Source organism: Syngnathoides biaculeatus, chromosome 19 (genome assembly GCF_019802595.1).
Source record: "Syngnathoides biaculeatus isolate LvHL_M chromosome 19, ASM1980259v1, whole genome shotgun sequence".
Lineage (NCBI taxonomy): Eukaryota > Metazoa > Chordata > Actinopteri > Syngnathiformes > Syngnathidae > Syngnathoides > Syngnathoides biaculeatus.
Genome location: NC_084658.1, coordinates 14557888 through 14575844, shown reverse-complemented (window position 1 = coordinate 14575844; position 17957 = coordinate 14557888). Strand labels below are relative to the sequence as shown.

Below are 17957 nucleotides of genomic sequence, written 5' to 3'. Positions count from 1 at the left end.
TGGGTTTATTTTTTTATTTTTATTGAAGAAGGAAAAGGATCAGGGAAAACTGCTGTCAAGGCGCTCTACAAACAAAATGCTAAAAAGTCATTTTAATACAATCCAAAAAATGAAATTAGGAAATGCTAACAAATATCCTTGCTGGTTCGTACAATGAACTTAAAATGACAAAAGCTATTTAGCGTGTTTAATTTGAAATGTGTGAACGTTCGTGCCGCGCGTGTTCTTTGCCTTCTCGCGGTAACGGCGTTAAACCCGTTTTCGGGCCGCCGAAGGTCCTCGATTAAAGATGACAATTTGCATCGTTTTAGACTGTGATGTTGACAAGTGTCAAACTGACCCAGGAACGTATTTCCTGTTCCTAAAAAATGATTGGGACAGTCAAATCTTTTTAGTGTTTAAATATAATTATTTTTTTTTTCCACTCTCCCCTCAAAGGGTCAATTTGGTACTGAGCTGAGTGACGACCCGAAGGCCCGTTAGATTGCTTCCAAGCTGGCTTTTCGACACAAACCTTGCTGCCAACATTTTCAAGCATGCCAGATTGACAGATTATCGGTGCAAACGTGCAGTTAGACGGGGGGGGGGGGGGGGGGGAGACACACACGGATGCGGGGGTCTTTGTTGCTACGATGACGCCTCCCAGTCGTCGTCGGACACGTCGTCGAGGGGCACCGGGCGCGTGTTGCTGGCACGGATGCTGCTGATGTGCGTGGAGGCCAGCAGGGCGGCGATGCCCGACAGGCTCACGCCGGTGCCGTCGAGGTTCACCTGAGTCAGGCGCATGCGCGCCAGGAACTTTACGCCTTGGGGGGGGGGGAAGAAATACATATGAATTATGAAGTTTATGGCGTATTCTGGAGCGCGCGGGCTTACCGTTATCGGTGATTCTGGTGCGGCTGAGATTCAACTTGACCAGCTGGGGGCAGTGGATGAGACCTCGCCTCACGACGTTGTCGCCCACCTGAGTGCTGGCCAAGCCCAACACCTACAACAACAGGTAAAAACAATCTTTTTTTAAAATTTATTTTTATATGATTAAATTATGAAATCATAACTAACCAATTGTAAAACCTGTGACTTTTATATGAGTGAAGTTTGAGTACAAAAATCAATTTATACATGCTAAATATTTTTGGGGTTTCATTTTTAAATGGTATTGTTTCAATAAAATGTGTTGCATTAGTAAAGATAATTATTCTATATTATTGTTATGATTATTCAAAAAATGCATTTTTATTCTCAAAGGAGGACCTGAAGGTGCGGCAGGCCGGCGATTAGCGGCGCCACCCCTCGGCTGCTGACCGCCGTCCGGTCCAAGCACAGCTCCTGCAGCTCCAGCAGGGGGCGCAATGACGGGAGCCCCGCGTCCGTCACCTGAGTGTTGCTAAGCGACAGCTTCTTAATCCTGCACATACATAAACATCTCTTAATAACAAGCACAAAAGTGGAACTAAAAATAACGTCTGCGTGTACCTGATCATCGCGCCGAGGTGCCGAATCCCCCGATCCGTGACTTGCGTGTAATCCGTCAGGTCGAGCTCCAGCAGCCGCCGCGACAGGAACGCCAGGCCGTCGTCCGTGACCGAGCGGCGCCCCGGCAGCGTCAGGTGAGTCAAAGGCAGCCCTGCGCGAGTACGAAGCCAGAATCAGCCGCGGACCGAGACGTGCGACTCCCGAGGGGGTTCGGGGACCGAACGCCGCCGCGCTGACCCGAAATGATCTGCAGGGCGCGGTCGCCGTCCGAAACGCGCACCCCCGCCAGGCTGAGGGAGGAAAGCGCCGGGTGGGCGCCCAGCCGAGCCAGCGAGGCCTCCGTCACGCCCGTGCCGTCGAGGTTGAGGGTCTGCAGGCCCGTCAGCTGGGACAGCGGGGACACGTCCGACGCCTGTCGCAACATTTCGGTGAGTGACCCCCGACAAACGTGGGCGGCTTCCGCCATCTCGCGGCGTCCCACCTGCGTCTGCCTGACGCTGAGCACCCTCAGCTGCGGCGCGCACTCGGGCAGCGCCGCCAGCGTGGCCTCGGCGACCGCCGTCTGGTTGAGGCTGAGCTGCGACAGGCACGGCGGCGCCGAGCGCAGGTACAGCGCCACCCCCGCGTCCGTCACTTTGGTCTGGTCCAACGACAGGAAGCACAGGCTTTTCAGACCTGAGGACGGACGGACGGGAGCGGGCGGCGCCACGTGCGGCGGTCGGTGAGCTGCTCGTCGGATTTGCGAGCGCGCGCGTGCGGGCGTTTTGCGACCTGTGATGTGCTGCAGACACGAGTTGGTCAGCTTGCTGCACGACGCCAGGTTCAGGTACTGCAGTTTAACCAGACCGGACAAGATCGACAGGCCGGAATCTGCACGAAAACATCATTCAAGATCGAGCCATTTTTACCCGATTGAACCGAGGAGGAACGGTTTGTACTTGTGATGAGCGGCGAGTTGACCAGGCTGAGGTGCTTGAGCGCGGTGAAGGGGCGCAGCTGGCGCAGCAGCTCGTTGGTGGCGTACGGGTAGCAGTTGAGGACAAACTTGCGCAGCGGGCAGCCGAAGAACAGCTCCAGGTGGCGCGGGCGCAGCAGGCGCTCCCGGGCCATGTGGCCCAGCAGGAGCTCCGCCAGCTCGGGCGTCAGGCCCGCCAGGCTGCTGCTGTACTGCATGTTGGGAGCTGAGGCGCATACAAACTTGCTCATGGGCAAAACACAAAAAAGTGCTTGAAAATGACGTGTGAGGGTAACCAACCCGTCATGAGGTGGACTGTGGCGTGCGTGGCCAAGCCGCAGAGCGAGGACACGGTCCGGGTCTTGAAGGACCTCTTGGGCGGGAGGGGCTGCCCGTGGGCGTCGTGCCCGGGGCCCTCGCGCCGCGCCGCCCGCTGCAGACGCTCCACGGCGGCCTGGCCGGCGGCGCCGGGCGCCGCGTCCTCCGGCTCACCCGCCGCGTCCTCCCTGAGTCGGTTGCCCTGCTCGGGCCAGCGGTGTCGGGACTCGAACCCGCCGCGGTTCCTGTTCTCCGGGAAGAAAGGCAGCTGCGGCATGCCTGTCCAAAACACACACAATCCGCCCGCGATCACCATCCGGCGCTCCTCTAACGACCCCCCCCACGTTCTGCCATCCCGTGCTTATCTCTCTTCTTCTTTTCCTTTCGACTTGTCCCGTTAGGAGTCGCCATAAATACGCATTGCTTGGAAATGATCTGTTAATTATCTATTATCCATTACTACCGCAAACACAAAGGGGCTCGGCGCGGATCCCTGGTGTCGTCTTCTGACACACAACGCTCAATCTAATTACACGTTAACTGGAGTATTTCCTAATATTCCATAAATACGCATTGCTTGGAAATTATCTGTCCGTGTGAAATGCGTTTCGTACCGTTGAGCAAATGAAGAGCTTCTCTCTCTTCACCGCCACCACCATCACCATCACCATCATCATCATCATCATCATCTTCTTCTTCGTCATCCTCTTCCTGTTCGAGTTGTACGTCAGCGTCTATCTCGGGGCTAACCGGAACCAGCTTTTGTCCTCGCCCTGCGTCAAGGACTTCGTGTTCATGACATAGTCGCGATCCACAACTGGACTACAACTGTACACTAATGTGCAATTTTACCGTTTCATGCTAACGTGAGCTGTTTATTCTTTTTAATCTCCCAAATATTTTTCAGGCAAAATTTTGGTCACTACTTGCCCCAAACGTGAGCCGGTCCATGCGGAGGAGGACCTCCGGGGATCCCCGCCAGACCGGCGGCCTCGTCCCACACGTCGTCGGCCAGCGGGGGCGGCGCGACAAGGTCCGGCCCTCCCGCCCCCTCCTGGACGGGGACCCGAGGGGCGGGTCGCGCAGGGGGGGGCGCCGGCGGGTCGCGCTCGACCGCGGCGGGCCCCGGGGGGCCGGCCGGGTCTTGGGGGGGTTCCGGGGGCGTGGTCTGAATGCAAAGGGCGGCGTTGGGCGTGAGGCCGAGCGAGCGCAGCGAGCAGGCCAGCTCGGCCTCCCCGAAGCGCTTCCGTGGGAACCCCTGGAGGAGAGAGAAGGTGGGGAGGGACGGGTGACGTCCGGTTATGTGCTCCACGACGCTGCGCAGCGGCGCGTCAGCCGGAAAGCGTTCGCGCATGGACTCACCGGACGGCAGCCGGATCTGCGGCAGAAAAGACAACATCAAGTCGGCGCTCGGCGCCGCCGACGACCCGGCCGTCTTTACAACCTCACCCTGAGGATACAGTTGTCGTCCGCGTTAGTCTGAACCGTCCCACCCAAAATTTGCCCCTGACCCGCGCCGGGCGGGGACGCCGCCTCCGCCCCGGCGCCGCAATGGCCGCCCTTGTTTTCCTGCAAGCTCCTCCGGTCGTCGGCGATGCGCTTCAGCACCAACTCTCGCTCCTGCGACCGAGAATTGTTTGAATAATTGTGACTTATCACCCGAATTCTCGCCCTGGCGCTCGGTACCTGTTTCTTTTGTCTGCGCTCCGCCCTGGCCTCTTGAGCAACGCGTTTCCGCTGCTGCTCCTCAAAGTCGCTCTTGTCCTGTTTGATGCGCGACTCGACGGGGGGCAGCTCACGGGAGGGCGGCGAGCACTTCGGCGACGGCCTCAGAACCAACGAGCCGCTTGCTGTGACGGCGCGAAATTTCATCATGAAGCAAAAAAATTAAAAATCAGGACACCTTCAAACTATTCAAGGTCTCATTTTTGTCTATTTAGATTCCAGAGTGACTCTCTGACGTGGACCTCGTATAAAACTGTTTCTTCCTTTAAGAAGTTTTGTCATACGAGTGTCAAAACGCCCCTCACCGCTACTTGTGTTTGACCCAATTTCGTAGCCCTAATTGGCTAAGACCGCCCCCTTTCATCTGATTGGTTCCCCCGGTGGGGAGGAACCACATGCGAGAGCACAGGTTTCTTCGCTGCTGACGTAGATAAGAACGTGAAATTGCAATATTTCAGGTGTCTCGGCATGAAAAAAAAAAAAAAAAAAAATTTCAGAAATGTATGTTTTGTAATTAATCTTTCACGTGTTGACTAAGACGCCGTAGTGCTAATATAACATTCCGGATCTTCGAAAAAGTGGGTTTAGTGAAATCTCGTGTTCCCGTGGATGTCGTACCTGGAAGTTCAGAACCAGATGAACGCGATCCAGACGCACCGGCCGGCTCTTTAGGAGGGTTGAAAGCCGCGAAAGCCGTTTCCGCCGGCGCCGTCGGCTGCTTGAGCAAACTGTGCCGCGGGTGCTGTTGACCCTGCAGGAGCCTATTGAAAAATCATTTAAAAAAAAAAAAAAAAATAGAGATGGCTATTTTGAAACTTATCAAATTTGCAGACACACTCACCACTCGGCCGCGTCCATGACTGAGAAATGGCCGGCTTGCACCGCCGCCTGAATCTGTTCTGGTGTGAACCCCATTTCGCCGAGCGTGTGGAACAGCTCCCCAATTGTCTGCGAGGCAGTCACAAAAATGATATTAAGCGATATTAAAAATGACCTGTGATTGTCATGGGCCCGAAAAGCACAGATGTGAAAACTGTTTTATGACCATGACGTCGAGCTAAATTATTTTAACTGTTGTGCGGGGTTACGCCGCACTCACCAAGTGGCACAGCATCAAAAACTGTTGGGATTTTCTTGCCTACTGCAAAATGTCGGATAATATTTTGGCTTCTTGTACAGATACATATTGTTTACATTATAACAAAGCACATTTGATTTTTTTGCAAGTGAAATAAGCACCGTAAATGCCTTAAATTTGAGCCAGGAAAAAGGTCTATCATGGAAAACCCTGAAATGGGGTGTGGGAGGGATAATGAAGTCAAACTTAGAAAAAAATTGAGGGATTTGAAGGTGATCTTGATGAAACCAACAGAATAAAAACATCACACCCACTTTGAACCCGCTGCTATCTTAAAACTGTAGAAATATTGTCGGTTTCTTTCGATTTCAATAACACTTTTTGTCGCGTCAACTTGTCGGAAAAAAAACGCACAAATTTCACCTTTTAAATGACTTTTTCAAAGTTTAATGAGAGAATCGGTCGAGCAAAATGTAATAATTGTTGTTTTTCTCCACCCTTTTGTTTTGTTTGTTTTTAATTTTGAAAGCTGGTTTTCGCCTGCCAGTCACAGCCGTTGTTAGCACGAGCACTAGCTTAGCCGCCGAGGCTAACCTGCGAGCTAATAATACGCGACAACAATGTGTGTGTGTGGGGGGGGGGGGGGTCGTTTCATGCTTACCGGGGAGCCCGAAGAACTCATGTCCGCCTTTGGAAAGCCTCCGGCGTGAGATTAAAAACACCAATTGGACCCAAACGACAACTTTTGTTGGACTTGCCGCATCGGCTGCCGGGCTAGGAAATCGTAGCCGGCTAATCGGCTATGCTAGCAGGCTCCAGACAAGCGTCCTCCCACCCACCCCGCTTTGATTGACAGCAGGACAACAACCACAAAGCAGCCAGAAGAGTCCGAAACGGACGCCAAGTCGTCTTTTAATCACAAATAACGGCAGCGTTGACTTTGATCGCAATGGGCTACTTTATTGCGTCACGATGTGCTCATTTTGATCGACTTTTGCCCGACTCACTATAAAAAAAAAAAAAAGATCTGTTCACCAAATATGAAAAGTTCTATTCACACTTGGGGGAAAAAGTAAACCTACATCGAGTTTAGTGGGGTTTTATTTTATGAAATATAAATAATAATAAATAAAGATTTTAGTGATTTTTTTTTGACAATTCTGCCACACAGTTGCGAGCTCGCAGGTTCGAATCCCACTTCGATTGCATGTCGTCCCTGTCCCCCGCAGTTTATTCGAGACTTGATCATGAATAAACACCTCCAATCCACATTCAGTCATGCTTTTCAATGGTGATATTTAATAACTTGTGGTTTTTTTTTTTTTTTTTTTTCATTTCAAGTTGAAGGTCGTGGCATCATCATCATCATCATAACGGAACAGGCCCCGCCCCATTTGCAGCCTCTTGTCCGAATGGTCGAGCATCACTTCCGCATGCGCAGAGCGCGCGTCGCCCTGAGTGGTGAAGCGCTTCAACTCGTCAAAGTACAACGGGAACTTGCAATATTAATTTCAAAATAAATTATGATGTTATAAATTTATGTAGTTAAAACCCTACATTGTTGTTTTTATTCATTATTTGTTTATTATTAAATAAATCCTATGTTATAATATCAATGTTTATACAGTTTTGCGCGTAAATCTCCAAATACACTCGACGATATCCTTTATATTTTTGACAGCTGACCGGAAGTAAGCGTACATTTTATATGGCGTTGCCTGACACCGGTTGAGAGCAAGTCATCCAGTCGGGCAAGCGGTCGAGAGTTGAGAGGTGAGTACCACCTGGGATCACACGTCTCCATTTTGCTGTCATTTTTTGACTCCATCACGCATTAACATGGACTTTTGAGACGCGGCTCCGTTGAGTATGGATGTCTTGTTCCCCCTAACCCCAACTGCTTAGTGGACCTGCGATCCACTTGAGTTGACTTGCTCACACTCACGCGCGCACATCCATGTTTGGATGAGTTCGCTGTTGTTTCTCGGATTTATCATTAACAAATTCTTTGGAAATATGTTCCCAGTTGGAATGTGGGGCGGTCTAGAGGCAGGCGGAATTTCCATCCAACAAGAATTTCGATGGATGGATGGATGCGTGTGGGGGGGGGGTACATTAAAGTCTCTTAAAAAAGCGGGTAGTCCACTACCACCCCCCCCCACCCCACCATTCGAAATATGGCTAATGTTATTGCTGTGTGCTAGCATCCATTTTATATACACATTTTTTTTCCTTAAATTGTGAATGTTGTATGTTTGCGTGATGAAAAGAGGTAAGGATATTGTGGAGAGGAAAATATGTGTGCTCAATTATCATTTTCATTCATAGTTCACTGGCGCGTAAACTATAACCACAAAGCAATCGTCAAGTATGTCATATTTAATAGAAGCAAGAACCATAATGGAGAGAGGCGTGGCACGCAAGACGAGAAAAGTCATTCATGTTAATACAGTGACTTGAGAGAATTGGGAAATTCATGAATAATAGTGCAAATATTGCTCTAAAAATGATTCCAAAACCTAAATATTAAATCGTAAATATTTCAAATTTATCATACAACACGGATTTCAATGTTTCAAATAATTGCTAAGTGTATGGAATGAGGTTTCAAAATGAAATTACAAATGTCAATCAAATTGTCATTAAAATGCCACTGCGACCTGGGAAAAAATGGGTTTGTTTACATCGACCTTAACTTAATGGTCGCTGGGGATTTTCCACGCTGTATGTGACAACGAGGCGCTCTATGTGGCCGTGCCGCCCCTTCTCTGCGTGAGATGGATGCGCTCACTCGAGGCCAACAACGAGGCGCTCTATGTGGCCGTGCCGCCCTTTCTCCGCATGAGATGGGTGCACTCACTCGAGGCCAACAACGAGGCGCTCTATGTGGCCGTGGCGCCCCTTCTCTGCGTGAGATGGATGCGCTCACTCGAGGCCAACAACGAGGCGCTCTATGTGGCCGTGCCGCCCTTTCTCCGCGTGAGATGGGTGCACTCACTCGCGGCCAATAACGGGGCTCTTTATGTGGCCACGTTGCCCCTTCTCTGCGTGAGATCCGTTCGCTCACTTGTGGCCAATAACGAGGCGCTCTAAAGCAACAACGCCAGTTGACGATCCGACGGGAATATTTATCATTTAAATTGATTAATACTTTGACGAGCAAAAGGTCAAATTAAGCAGTGTATCCACATTAACCAGACCCAGATTTTTACATTTATGAGTAAATTGAGATGAGGTTATTAATATTACTATCACAGAAGGTGGATATGCAGCAACACGAGAAAATGGCCGACTTCCACCTCCCTCTGCATGTCAGTGTCGATTATAGAACAGCTAAAAAAAAAAAAAAGGTCCAGAGTGTTACGGCAGCTTACAACAGGACGTAGTCACATGACTGTGATCGCAATGGCCCGGCGAGGAAGGATGTGTATTGCTGACTCATTTTTTTGGGGGGGGGAATTGAATAACGCGTAGAAGATTAAGCGGCGGTGGAATAAATCGGTGCGACTTTTTAAGAGCGCCGTCGTTTTTGCAGCGGGATCCCGAAGCATCTCGTCCCGCTCTTGTAGCGCATGTCGGATTTCGTTCAACCTCCCCCCCCCCCCCCCCCCGCCCGTCGAAGGCGCCCCCGCGCGAGCGCGTTTGTCGCACGTCTCTGCATTCCCGCTGGAAATGGCTTGATCATGCAGAAAACAAGAGCGAGCGAGCGGGGGCGGCGGCGGGGTGGGTGGCGGTGGTGAAATATGTTTGATAATACAACCTCTTCTGTTTGCTTTGCCTCCCCCGTCAGTAGATAAACCCGAAAGGATTTGTTGCGTTATAGGCCTGCGAGAAAATCAACTCGGATTTAGGCGCTGTTTACGTGTTGCGTGGGGACCGGGGGAGGGAATCGTTGCGCCGCGTTGACTTCAATCCGATCAAAGTGACACGTAAAGACCCCCCCCCCCCCCCGAGCGCTCCAGCACCGGAGGAATCTCTTACTTAATTGGACCGCGGGGACGGTTTGCTCACGCAATCGCCCGCCAAAGCGCCACGACGACGGCCCGGCCGGCGCTCTGTGAGAACTCGGCCTCGCGCAACCCGAGCACCCCCCCCCCCCCCCCCCCGGATTGAGCCGCTTGCGCACAAATGCTCTTATTGTCGACTCCGGCTTCAAAGCAATTATCAAAGCGTGAATAGTGAATAACGGGTTTGTAAAACGGAATCTTAATCCAAATGATTAATGACGACAAAGTTTGAGCAAACTACCGTAATTTCCGCCATATAGAGCGCACCCGATTATAAGCCTCACGCAGTACATTTGGAAAGGAAATACCGTTTCCGCACCTGCGTATAAGCCGCAAGCGCCCCCATTGAAACACAAGATATTTACAAAGAAAGACGGTACACAGAAAGCGTTTTCAAAGTTTTAAAACCTTAGTTTAGCTTAACATAGCGAGAACACGGTAGCACGAAATGGCCGGTAAAAAAAAAAAAAAAAAACGTACCGGTAAGAACAAAAAACAGCCCCGGCAGCTACATGCTAGCAACATGGTAGCACAGCACTAACAGGGCCGGTTAATAAAAACATACCAAAAAAAATCACTAAGACACGGCAGCAACACGCTAGCACAGCGGTATCGCTAGTGCAGCGCTAACATACCGGTAAAAGTCACGTCCTCGGCACGTATATTACACTTTTTCCAGGGGTACACCCCTTGCGGCACTAACGCTAGCGCCCACGCACTAATGCTAACGCTAGCGCTGCCTAAAAAAAAAAAAATACTGGTAAAAATCACTGAGGCGCGGCAGTAACACGCTAGCACAGCGCTAACAGGGCCAGACCGGTAAAAGTCACTTCCTCGGCACATATATTCCACCGGTCTCACTCTTACCTTTTCCTCTAGACTGCAAAAAAAACTGCACAAATTAGCCGCATAAGCCGCAGAGTGGAAAGCGTGTGGAAAAACGTCGTGGCTTGTAGGCCGGAAATTACGGTTCACAAGTGGAACCGTCGTTTTCGCGCTCTCAAAGACACTCACAGACTTTTTTTGGGTGTTTTTCCTCTTGATTGGTGCGTCGAGTCGATCGAGAGAGAATTACACTCCCTTAATGACTATCCAAGTATTGATATAATATGATCCCGTACCTTAATAAAAATCTGTCCCCTAATAAAATTCTGTACCATTAGAGCCCAAACTTTGCTCAAGGTTGTGTTGCGTAGCGTCCGAACGGAAACCCAAACCCATCGACCGACTGGGACCGGAAAAACCCAAACTGTACCACTTGCCAAGAGATTCTGGTGGGCTCAATTGGTACCTCACAACAAAACAATTTTCAACAGATTTTGTTTCATATTTCTTGTTCATGCTGTCGTTCTTCGAAGTGTACTCTTGAGGTTTCTTTGTGGACGACGGCGAAGAGATTTTAATTGACTCTTGCCTTCGTCAGAGGCTTGTTCTTGGTCCTGGGTAAAGTTCCAGGGGTCCAAATGGCCTTCTTCATTACTCCGAACTTTCCATTTCTGTCGTCCAAAACAATACCCTCCAGTACTAATCGGGGAATAAAAATAATTGAAAGTTTATTGCTTTTTCCCGAAGAGAACAATGGGTTAGCGTTTATATTGGTCGTTACGTAAGCGGTTATATCTCGCTCGCCCCCCCCCCTTAAATCCCTCCGCACCCCCCGGACAGGTGCCGTCTTAGCCCCTCTGCCGGTCCTGGGATGGTACAAAAGGGGCACACGGCCACGCAGCTGTTAGCCTTCCCGCGACCGCCGCGCTGATGTGTCGGACAGACCCCAACCTTCAGTCGCGTTAGCGCCGACGACGGAGTCCCCGCGAGGCTATTCCGGGCGAGAACACTCAGCGCTGTCATCGGACGGGAGCGGCGCTAAATCCCCCTCGGAGATCCGCGGGGCCGGGCAGCTGTCGCGCTCGGCCGTCGCGGGCCGGGGGAAAAGGACGAAGCGTTCGGGTGAGTTCCTGTCACGTGTCAAGCTAGCCGGGCAACTAGTCCTGGCTAACAGGGACCGTTCTGAATTACTCGGAATCTCATCGCCGGTCGTACGTTTGACACGTGTTGCTTGGCAAATCCGGACAGCCTCACTCGTTTCTCTCGCTGGTTGAACAACACTCCAAACGTTCTGGATCCGAACTCCACAGTGGTTAGCGTGTTGCTAATCGAAATGTCTTTTATGACGTGCCGGGGTTCAGACAATGTTGTTCATCCTCGGTGGGTCCATTAGGGCACGCACCTCGTTACAACGTCCACCTTAGAACCGGTCCCAGCGGCTATTTTCGGCAACCTGTCGGGATGGAGGAAAGCCCCACGCGTCATATTTAGCTTGCGGGTATTTACATATTTTTTTTCCCCTCCCTGCCCGCAAGACGTTCATGTGACCGCACGGTGAGGCCTCGTCCGCGCCGCCAAGTAATCCCGTGCGGCGCACGCCGGACCTCCTTCGGGATTTTGGATATTCCGTCAGCCCCCCCGAGGTTCATATAAGCTGATGCGGAATGTGCGGCTTGATTTTTTTTTTTTTTTTTTTTTGTGGGGGGGGGGAGGGGTCTTGTAGCGGGTTGTCACAGAACCTTCTTTGTTCCCGCAATGCAATTGAGCCAGTGGCTTTTGTGACTTTTAGATGAGATTCCTTATGTAATGGCTTTATCGTTTTGGTAAAATATTACGTAGAGGTTCATATGCAGTGGGTCAAGGTGAAGGCCCCCCGCCCTCACCCGCAAAAAAAAAAACAAAACAAAAACAAACTTTGACTGTGGATGTACTACAAGCTGCAATGCATTAATTGTGATGTACAGTTTAATTTTTTCACATAATACTCAATAATTTTAGAAATTATAACGTATACCGTAATTTCCGGCTTACAAGCTGCGACTTTTTTTTTGTGCATTTTTTTTTGAATGGCCGCAAGGGGGCGCTGGAGCGGAAAACGGTAAGAGTGATACCGGCGGAATAGATGTGCCGCGGAAGTGACTTTTACCGGTATGCTTTTTTTTTTCAACCAGCCCTGTTAGTGCTGCGCTACTGTTAGCGCCGTGCTAACGTGTCGCTGCTCTGTTAGTACCATGTCTCTGTGATTTTTTTTTTTAACTTCCCTGTTAGCGCCGCGCTAGCATTAGCTGCTGTGTTACTCCCGCGTCTCAGTGATTTAGGTAGGTCTTTTTTTTTTTAACTGGCCCTGTTAGCGCCGCGCTAGCTTTATCGCCACGCGAGCTTTAGCGCCGCGCTAGCATTAGCTGCTGTGTTACTGCCACGTTACAGTTTTTTTTAAATCGCCCTTATTCGTGCTTTGTTGTTGTTTTTTACCAGTCCTGTTCGTGCTACCGTGTTGTTGCTATCTTAAGCTAGGCTAAGGTATTAAAACTTTGAAAACTCTTTCTGTGTAGCGTCTTTGTTTGTAAATATCTCACGTTTCAATGCGGGCGCTTGCGGCTTATGTACGTACCAAACGGTATTTCCTTCACAAATGTACTGGGTGAGGCTTATATTCAGGTGCGCTCTGTAGGCCGGAAATTACGGTAATAAATGACGATGTGAAAGATATCGACAACGTTATTGTAACATATACGTTGTTTTCTCAAATTAAATTGTAAAAGCTGCGAGTGGCTGGGCGAGCTGCACGCGGAAATTTTTTTGGGGGGGGGGGGGTTTGAAGGCCTGCAACATTTCCACACGTTACTCATCGGGAGGACTGACTGAACGACTGCTTTCGACGCAGACCCGCGCGCATATGCGTGTGTGTGTGAGTCAGTGCTGAATAGGCCGTGGAGTCACATGGCCACTCGTCAGCAGTGCTCCAGGAGGAAACTTAATCCCGCCGAGCGGGGCGGCCGCTATCAGCGGGCGCACGTCGGCCCGAGAGGTTGGACGCTCGCTCCTCATCTCCGAACTCTGATCTGATCTCTTTCTCTTTTTTTTTTTTGGTGTCACTTTGCGGTCGCGCCGCACTCCGAGCAGAAGCGCGTCTTCCCTCCTCCCGCCCGCAGAGTTCACAGTTGCACTCCTGCCATGTTTGCGCTGGCTTCTCTGCAGTAAGCAAAGCAAGGTATGGATCGCTGCTTATGGATCTTTTTGATTGATTGACCTTTTGAAGCTTTCTTGCTCCGGTTTTTCGGTTCTGTTGTCCTCGTGCTGGACGAGACTCCAATTAGCATCCCAGAAGTGAGGACTCTGTCCATTTATTTTGCACATTTGCTCACGGAGATGTCATCTTTGTTATCTTTTTAAACTTTTTGGACTATAAGGACTATAATCTTTTTTACAACCACTACCCAAAAAGTTTGATATTTCCGTGTTGCCATTCCAAGTATTGATTATTACTGTGTAATGACATACATCCCGTTTATCAATGTATGCATTTCACCAGATTACTTCGCTATTTATGCCATTAATTATTTGTGAAGATATGTTGTAAACACGGTGGCCTCACAGTTCTGGGGACCCCGGGTTCAATCCCGCCCCCGCCTGTGTGGAATTTGCATGTTCTCCCCGTGCCTGCGTGGGTTTCCTCCCACATCCCAAAAACATGCAACATTAATTATTAACACGCTAAATTGCCCCTAGGTGTGATTGTGAGTGCAGCTGTTTGTCTCGATGTGCCCTGCGATTGGCCGGCAACCAGTTCAGGGTGCGCCCCGCCTCCTGCCCGTTGACGGCCGGGATAGGCTCCGGCTCTCCCCGCGACCCTCGTGAGGATAAGCGGCAAAACAAATGGATGGCTGGATGTTGTAAACGTGTCACTAATCCTCCCAAAATTGCTCCAAGTTGATGATAATCTTTTCTGAATCTTATATAATTGGTTGAAACTGCCAACCTTTATTTGGGTTGCACAAAAACAAAAAGTGACCTAAATATTAAATCATTCTTTTTAAAAAAAAAATGTCATCACCCCCCCAAAAATTGAGCAGGCATATACGGTGAGGGCAAAACTGATTAATTTTCCTTTTTAATGTGCTTTTCTGAATGGTGGAGCAGGGTAACGAAGAGGCTTCCAAACGTTAAATGATATTTTTCCAAAAATGCATGAAAACAAATTGTGCATTTGTTTTGGCGCCTTGTCTCATCCTTGTCGCCGTTCCCCTCTCGCCCCGTTTACGTCCACTCGTCACTCTGATAAAACTTTTGAGGCCGCGGTGTACGTCGCAACCCCCCCCCCACCCCTCGCCACCCCCGCAGGATGACTTGCACTCTTAACAAAAAAATGCTGCTTGTCATTGTCCCCGATTTTGTCATTGCAAGCACGCACGGTGGAAAATCCAAAGTCAAACGGATTCTACACTCGGTCGAATCGACTCTGATCCAGTCAAATAATTTTTTTTCTTTTTTTTTTTTTTTTTTACGTGACCTTGATGAACAATAATATTTCTTCCGTGTAAACATTCCAACCCTGACCCCTCGCCCGGTGCGGAGCTCTGCTATCCTACAGTGGATCTAAAAAGTCTACACACCCCTGTTGAAATTTCAGCTTTTTAGTGCTATCCATCCGTCCATTTTGGTTGCTGCTTATCCTCACGAGGGTCGCGGGGAGTGCTGGAGCCGATTCCCAGCTGTCAACGGGGAAGAGGAGGCGGGGTACACCGGGCACGGGGAGAACATGGAAACTCCATACGGGCGGGGCCGGGATCGAACCCGGGTCCTCAGAACTGTGAGGTCAGCACGTTACCAGCTGATCCACCGTGCCGTCCACTTTTTGTGATATGAAAAAAAAATAATAATAATAAGACCATTAATTATGGCACCTACTCTGTACAACCCAATGGAAAAAGTCATTTAGAAGGCAGGAGTAATTATAAACAGTTGCGATAATGTGGTTGCACAAGTGTGCACACCCTCTCGTATCTGTCTTCAGAATGCACCGATCACATTCAGTCAGGTAGGTTGGGAGTCAGCTTGACTCTCCAAATAGAGTTCAGGTGTTCTAGTAGGCTTTTCCTGACTTTTAAATAGTCACAGAGCAATTCGACAGCATTCAGGGAGATCTTGTTGTTCAAAGGTCTAGGGATTAAAAATATAGCATGGAACACAGTGAAGTCAGTCCTCCTCAAGACAAAATATAGAACTACACAAAATTGGGAAGGAGCTGCAGGAATTTCTGGCAAGTACCCCCCCCCCAACTTTCCATTGACTTACACACAGATTCCAGGTCACATTAATGGTTGAAAGAGTTTTGAAACGATTTATCTTGATCTATATCGCAAAGCGCTGACGTTTGAACTGGGGTGTGTCGACTTATTCTAGCCGGGACGCACGGCGAATATTGCTCACGTATCGCCCGCCCCTCCCGTCATAAAGCGCCAGTAGAAGGCCACAGCGACCACGACCGTCGGCGGCAGGAATTTATTTGGTTTATTTTTACGCCACTGGGGGAAATGGGTTGCGCGTCAATCATAATTCGCAACATCGAGATCCGGAACGCTTCTATTCTCAGACGGTGACGCCATGATGTTTTCGGACTTTTCAAAAGGATTGCGGGGCGGCGTCGAATTTAGCGCACCGTCGAGAAGCTTGTTGTTTGTTCATAACTCCGCCTGACGTAAATGATTAAAAATAATAACAGTAATAAATTAAATCACGTAGTAAATAAAATGACGTTTCCATGTTTTGTTTTGTTTTTTTTGCCCTTCATCCACAATTTATCAGCACATTTGCGTTCCTTTGACGTCCATCGGTGCCCCCCCCCCCCCCACTTCGCTTGTCCATAGGAAGCAGCCGTGTCACGCTGTGACAAATTGGATTAGCCCAAGAGGTCATAGGGTGGTCTGATGTTTAGCTCGTTTAATAAATAAATCAATAATAATCAGCTATTTCAACTCCTCATAGCGGATGTTAACATCCTGTCTCCCCCCCCCCCACCCCCACCCCCACCGCCGTATGTTTTCCCAATGCGTCACGTGCGCATATTTTGACACCGTGACCGAAATCTCAGCATTTTGAGGGCGACTTTGTGTAAGAGGACACGATGAGGCCTGTTTTTTTTTTTTTTTTAAATCCCCGCTTCCTCTTGCACACTCAGCATCGATCCATCTCCTTTTCGGCGACGTCAGCGGTTGCACAAGGCGCCGCCTGTTCCTTTTTAATCGTGGCTCACGCAAACACAAATCGCGGTCCAGGTGTCGTTCACAATAAGACATTTATTGGTGCTTTTGCGGTGCTGTTAGACCCCCCCCCCCCCCGCCCCACCACCACCCACCCACCCCGTCCGCCCCATCTAGGTTGACTGCTGGTTCCCATAGTTGGGGGCTCCGGATCCCAGTCTTCTGTAATTTTATCCCTGTGCCTCTTCCACACTGGCTCGGGTGTTTGTTTCGTGGGAAAATAAAGCGTCTAGCGGGGTGAATGACTCCATTATTACTATTTGTGCAAACGGGGTTGAAAACCTGCTTTTGGGAGAGTCTTTCTTTGCTTTCACGTAACGTTTTTTTTTTTTTTTTAAATGAATAATTTCATGCAGAATTAAAGTTACCATCCGCGTTTGATTTGATTGTTGTATATTTACTTATTTTTTTTGTTTGTTTTTAAGGCCAGTACCATTTCCCATATTTGGCAGGATGAAATTCCGATAACTAGTCAATCGGTCTATCAATTTAAAAGAAAGTACTGTCCGTCCATCCATTTTCTTAGCCGCTTATCCTCACGAGGGTTGCGGGGAGCCTATCCCAGCTGTCAACAGACAAACAGCCACACTCACAATCACACCTATTGGCAATTAATGTTGCGTGTTTTTGGGATGTGGGAGGACACCGAAGTGCCCGGAGAAAACCCACGGAGGCACGGGGAGAACATGTAAACTCCACACAGGCGGGTCCGGGATTTAACCTCAGAACTGTGAGGCCAACGCCTTACCGGCTGAGCCGCCAAGAAAGTACTGCATAATTCATCAAATGTAACAATAGGACTTCAAAAAAAATGGGGTCAGGGGTGCTAATTTGTTAGGGCTAACGTTGTCCAATTTATCGGTCAGGGCCTAAAAGTTTTAGGCCAGAATTTTTTACGGTAATCATTATCATATCATTATCACCAGTGGTAAATTTTATGGCACATTCTGACTGGAGTACGTAGGAACGGATCGGAAGTGGCACTCCCTCACGCACTAGCCAAAAGTAGAGCATGTGAACAAACACAGTGTGTCTACGCCTCTGGCTTGCAGACATCCTGCTGGTTAGCGCATTGCTTTATGGCAGCACGTCGGATCGTCGTTTGAAACGGGATCACGACGTGTGCGGCGCGAAAAGGGTACCAGAGCTGTGCTAACGCGACCCTCTGCCGTCGCCGTCACTCCAGATCTTTCCGACTCGTCCTATTGCACTTGCCTGGCTTGTTCGTTTCCTAAAAAGAAGACTACCGTAATTTCCGACGTACAGAGCGCACCTGATTTATAAGCCTCACCCAGTACATTTGTAAAGGAAAT

The 17957-nt window shown here is 49.5% G+C and overlaps 2 protein-coding genes across 4 annotated transcripts in view; one reads left to right on the top strand and one right to left on the bottom strand.

Annotated features, from left to right (window-relative positions):
• Nucleotides 1-42: 42 nt before the first annotated feature.
• Nucleotides 43-6460, bottom strand: si:ch73-173p19.1 (uncharacterized). 2 transcript variants are annotated; one of them, XM_061804683.1, is made up of 16 exons: nt 6214-6453; nt 5316-5422; nt 5093-5235; nt 4436-4599; nt 4199-4369; nt 3680-4127; nt 3364-3522; nt 2732-3028; nt 2415-2657; nt 2248-2346; nt 1958-2151; nt 1714-1888; nt 1477-1627; nt 1255-1408; nt 877-988; nt 43-806 (listed from the first exon to the last, which is right to left on the bottom strand). In XM_061804683.1, exons 1-16 carry the CDS (start codon nt 6232-6234, stop codon nt 628-630), a joined length of 2817 nt encoding a protein of 938 aa, XP_061660667.1. In that variant the 5' UTR covers nt 6235-6453; the 3' UTR covers nt 43-627. The 2 variants fall into 2 exon arrangements, with proteins under 2 accessions (XP_061660667.1, XP_061660668.1); XM_061804684.1 differs by lacking the exons at nt 43-806; nt 877-988 and having other exon boundaries at nt 1270-1408; nt 1958-2116; nt 6214-6460.
• Nucleotides 6461-7264: 804 nt separating this feature from the next.
• Nucleotides 7265-17957, top strand: part of slc4a2b (solute carrier family 4 member 2b) — a 33500-nt gene continuing 22807 nt past the window's right edge. For both annotated transcript variants that reach the window (XM_061804833.1, XM_061804832.1), the window contains exons 1-2: nt 7265-7325; nt 13508-13595. The gene's annotated coding sequence lies outside the window, so the exon portion shown is untranslated. The remainder of the gene's footprint in view (nt 7326-13507; nt 13596-17957) is intronic.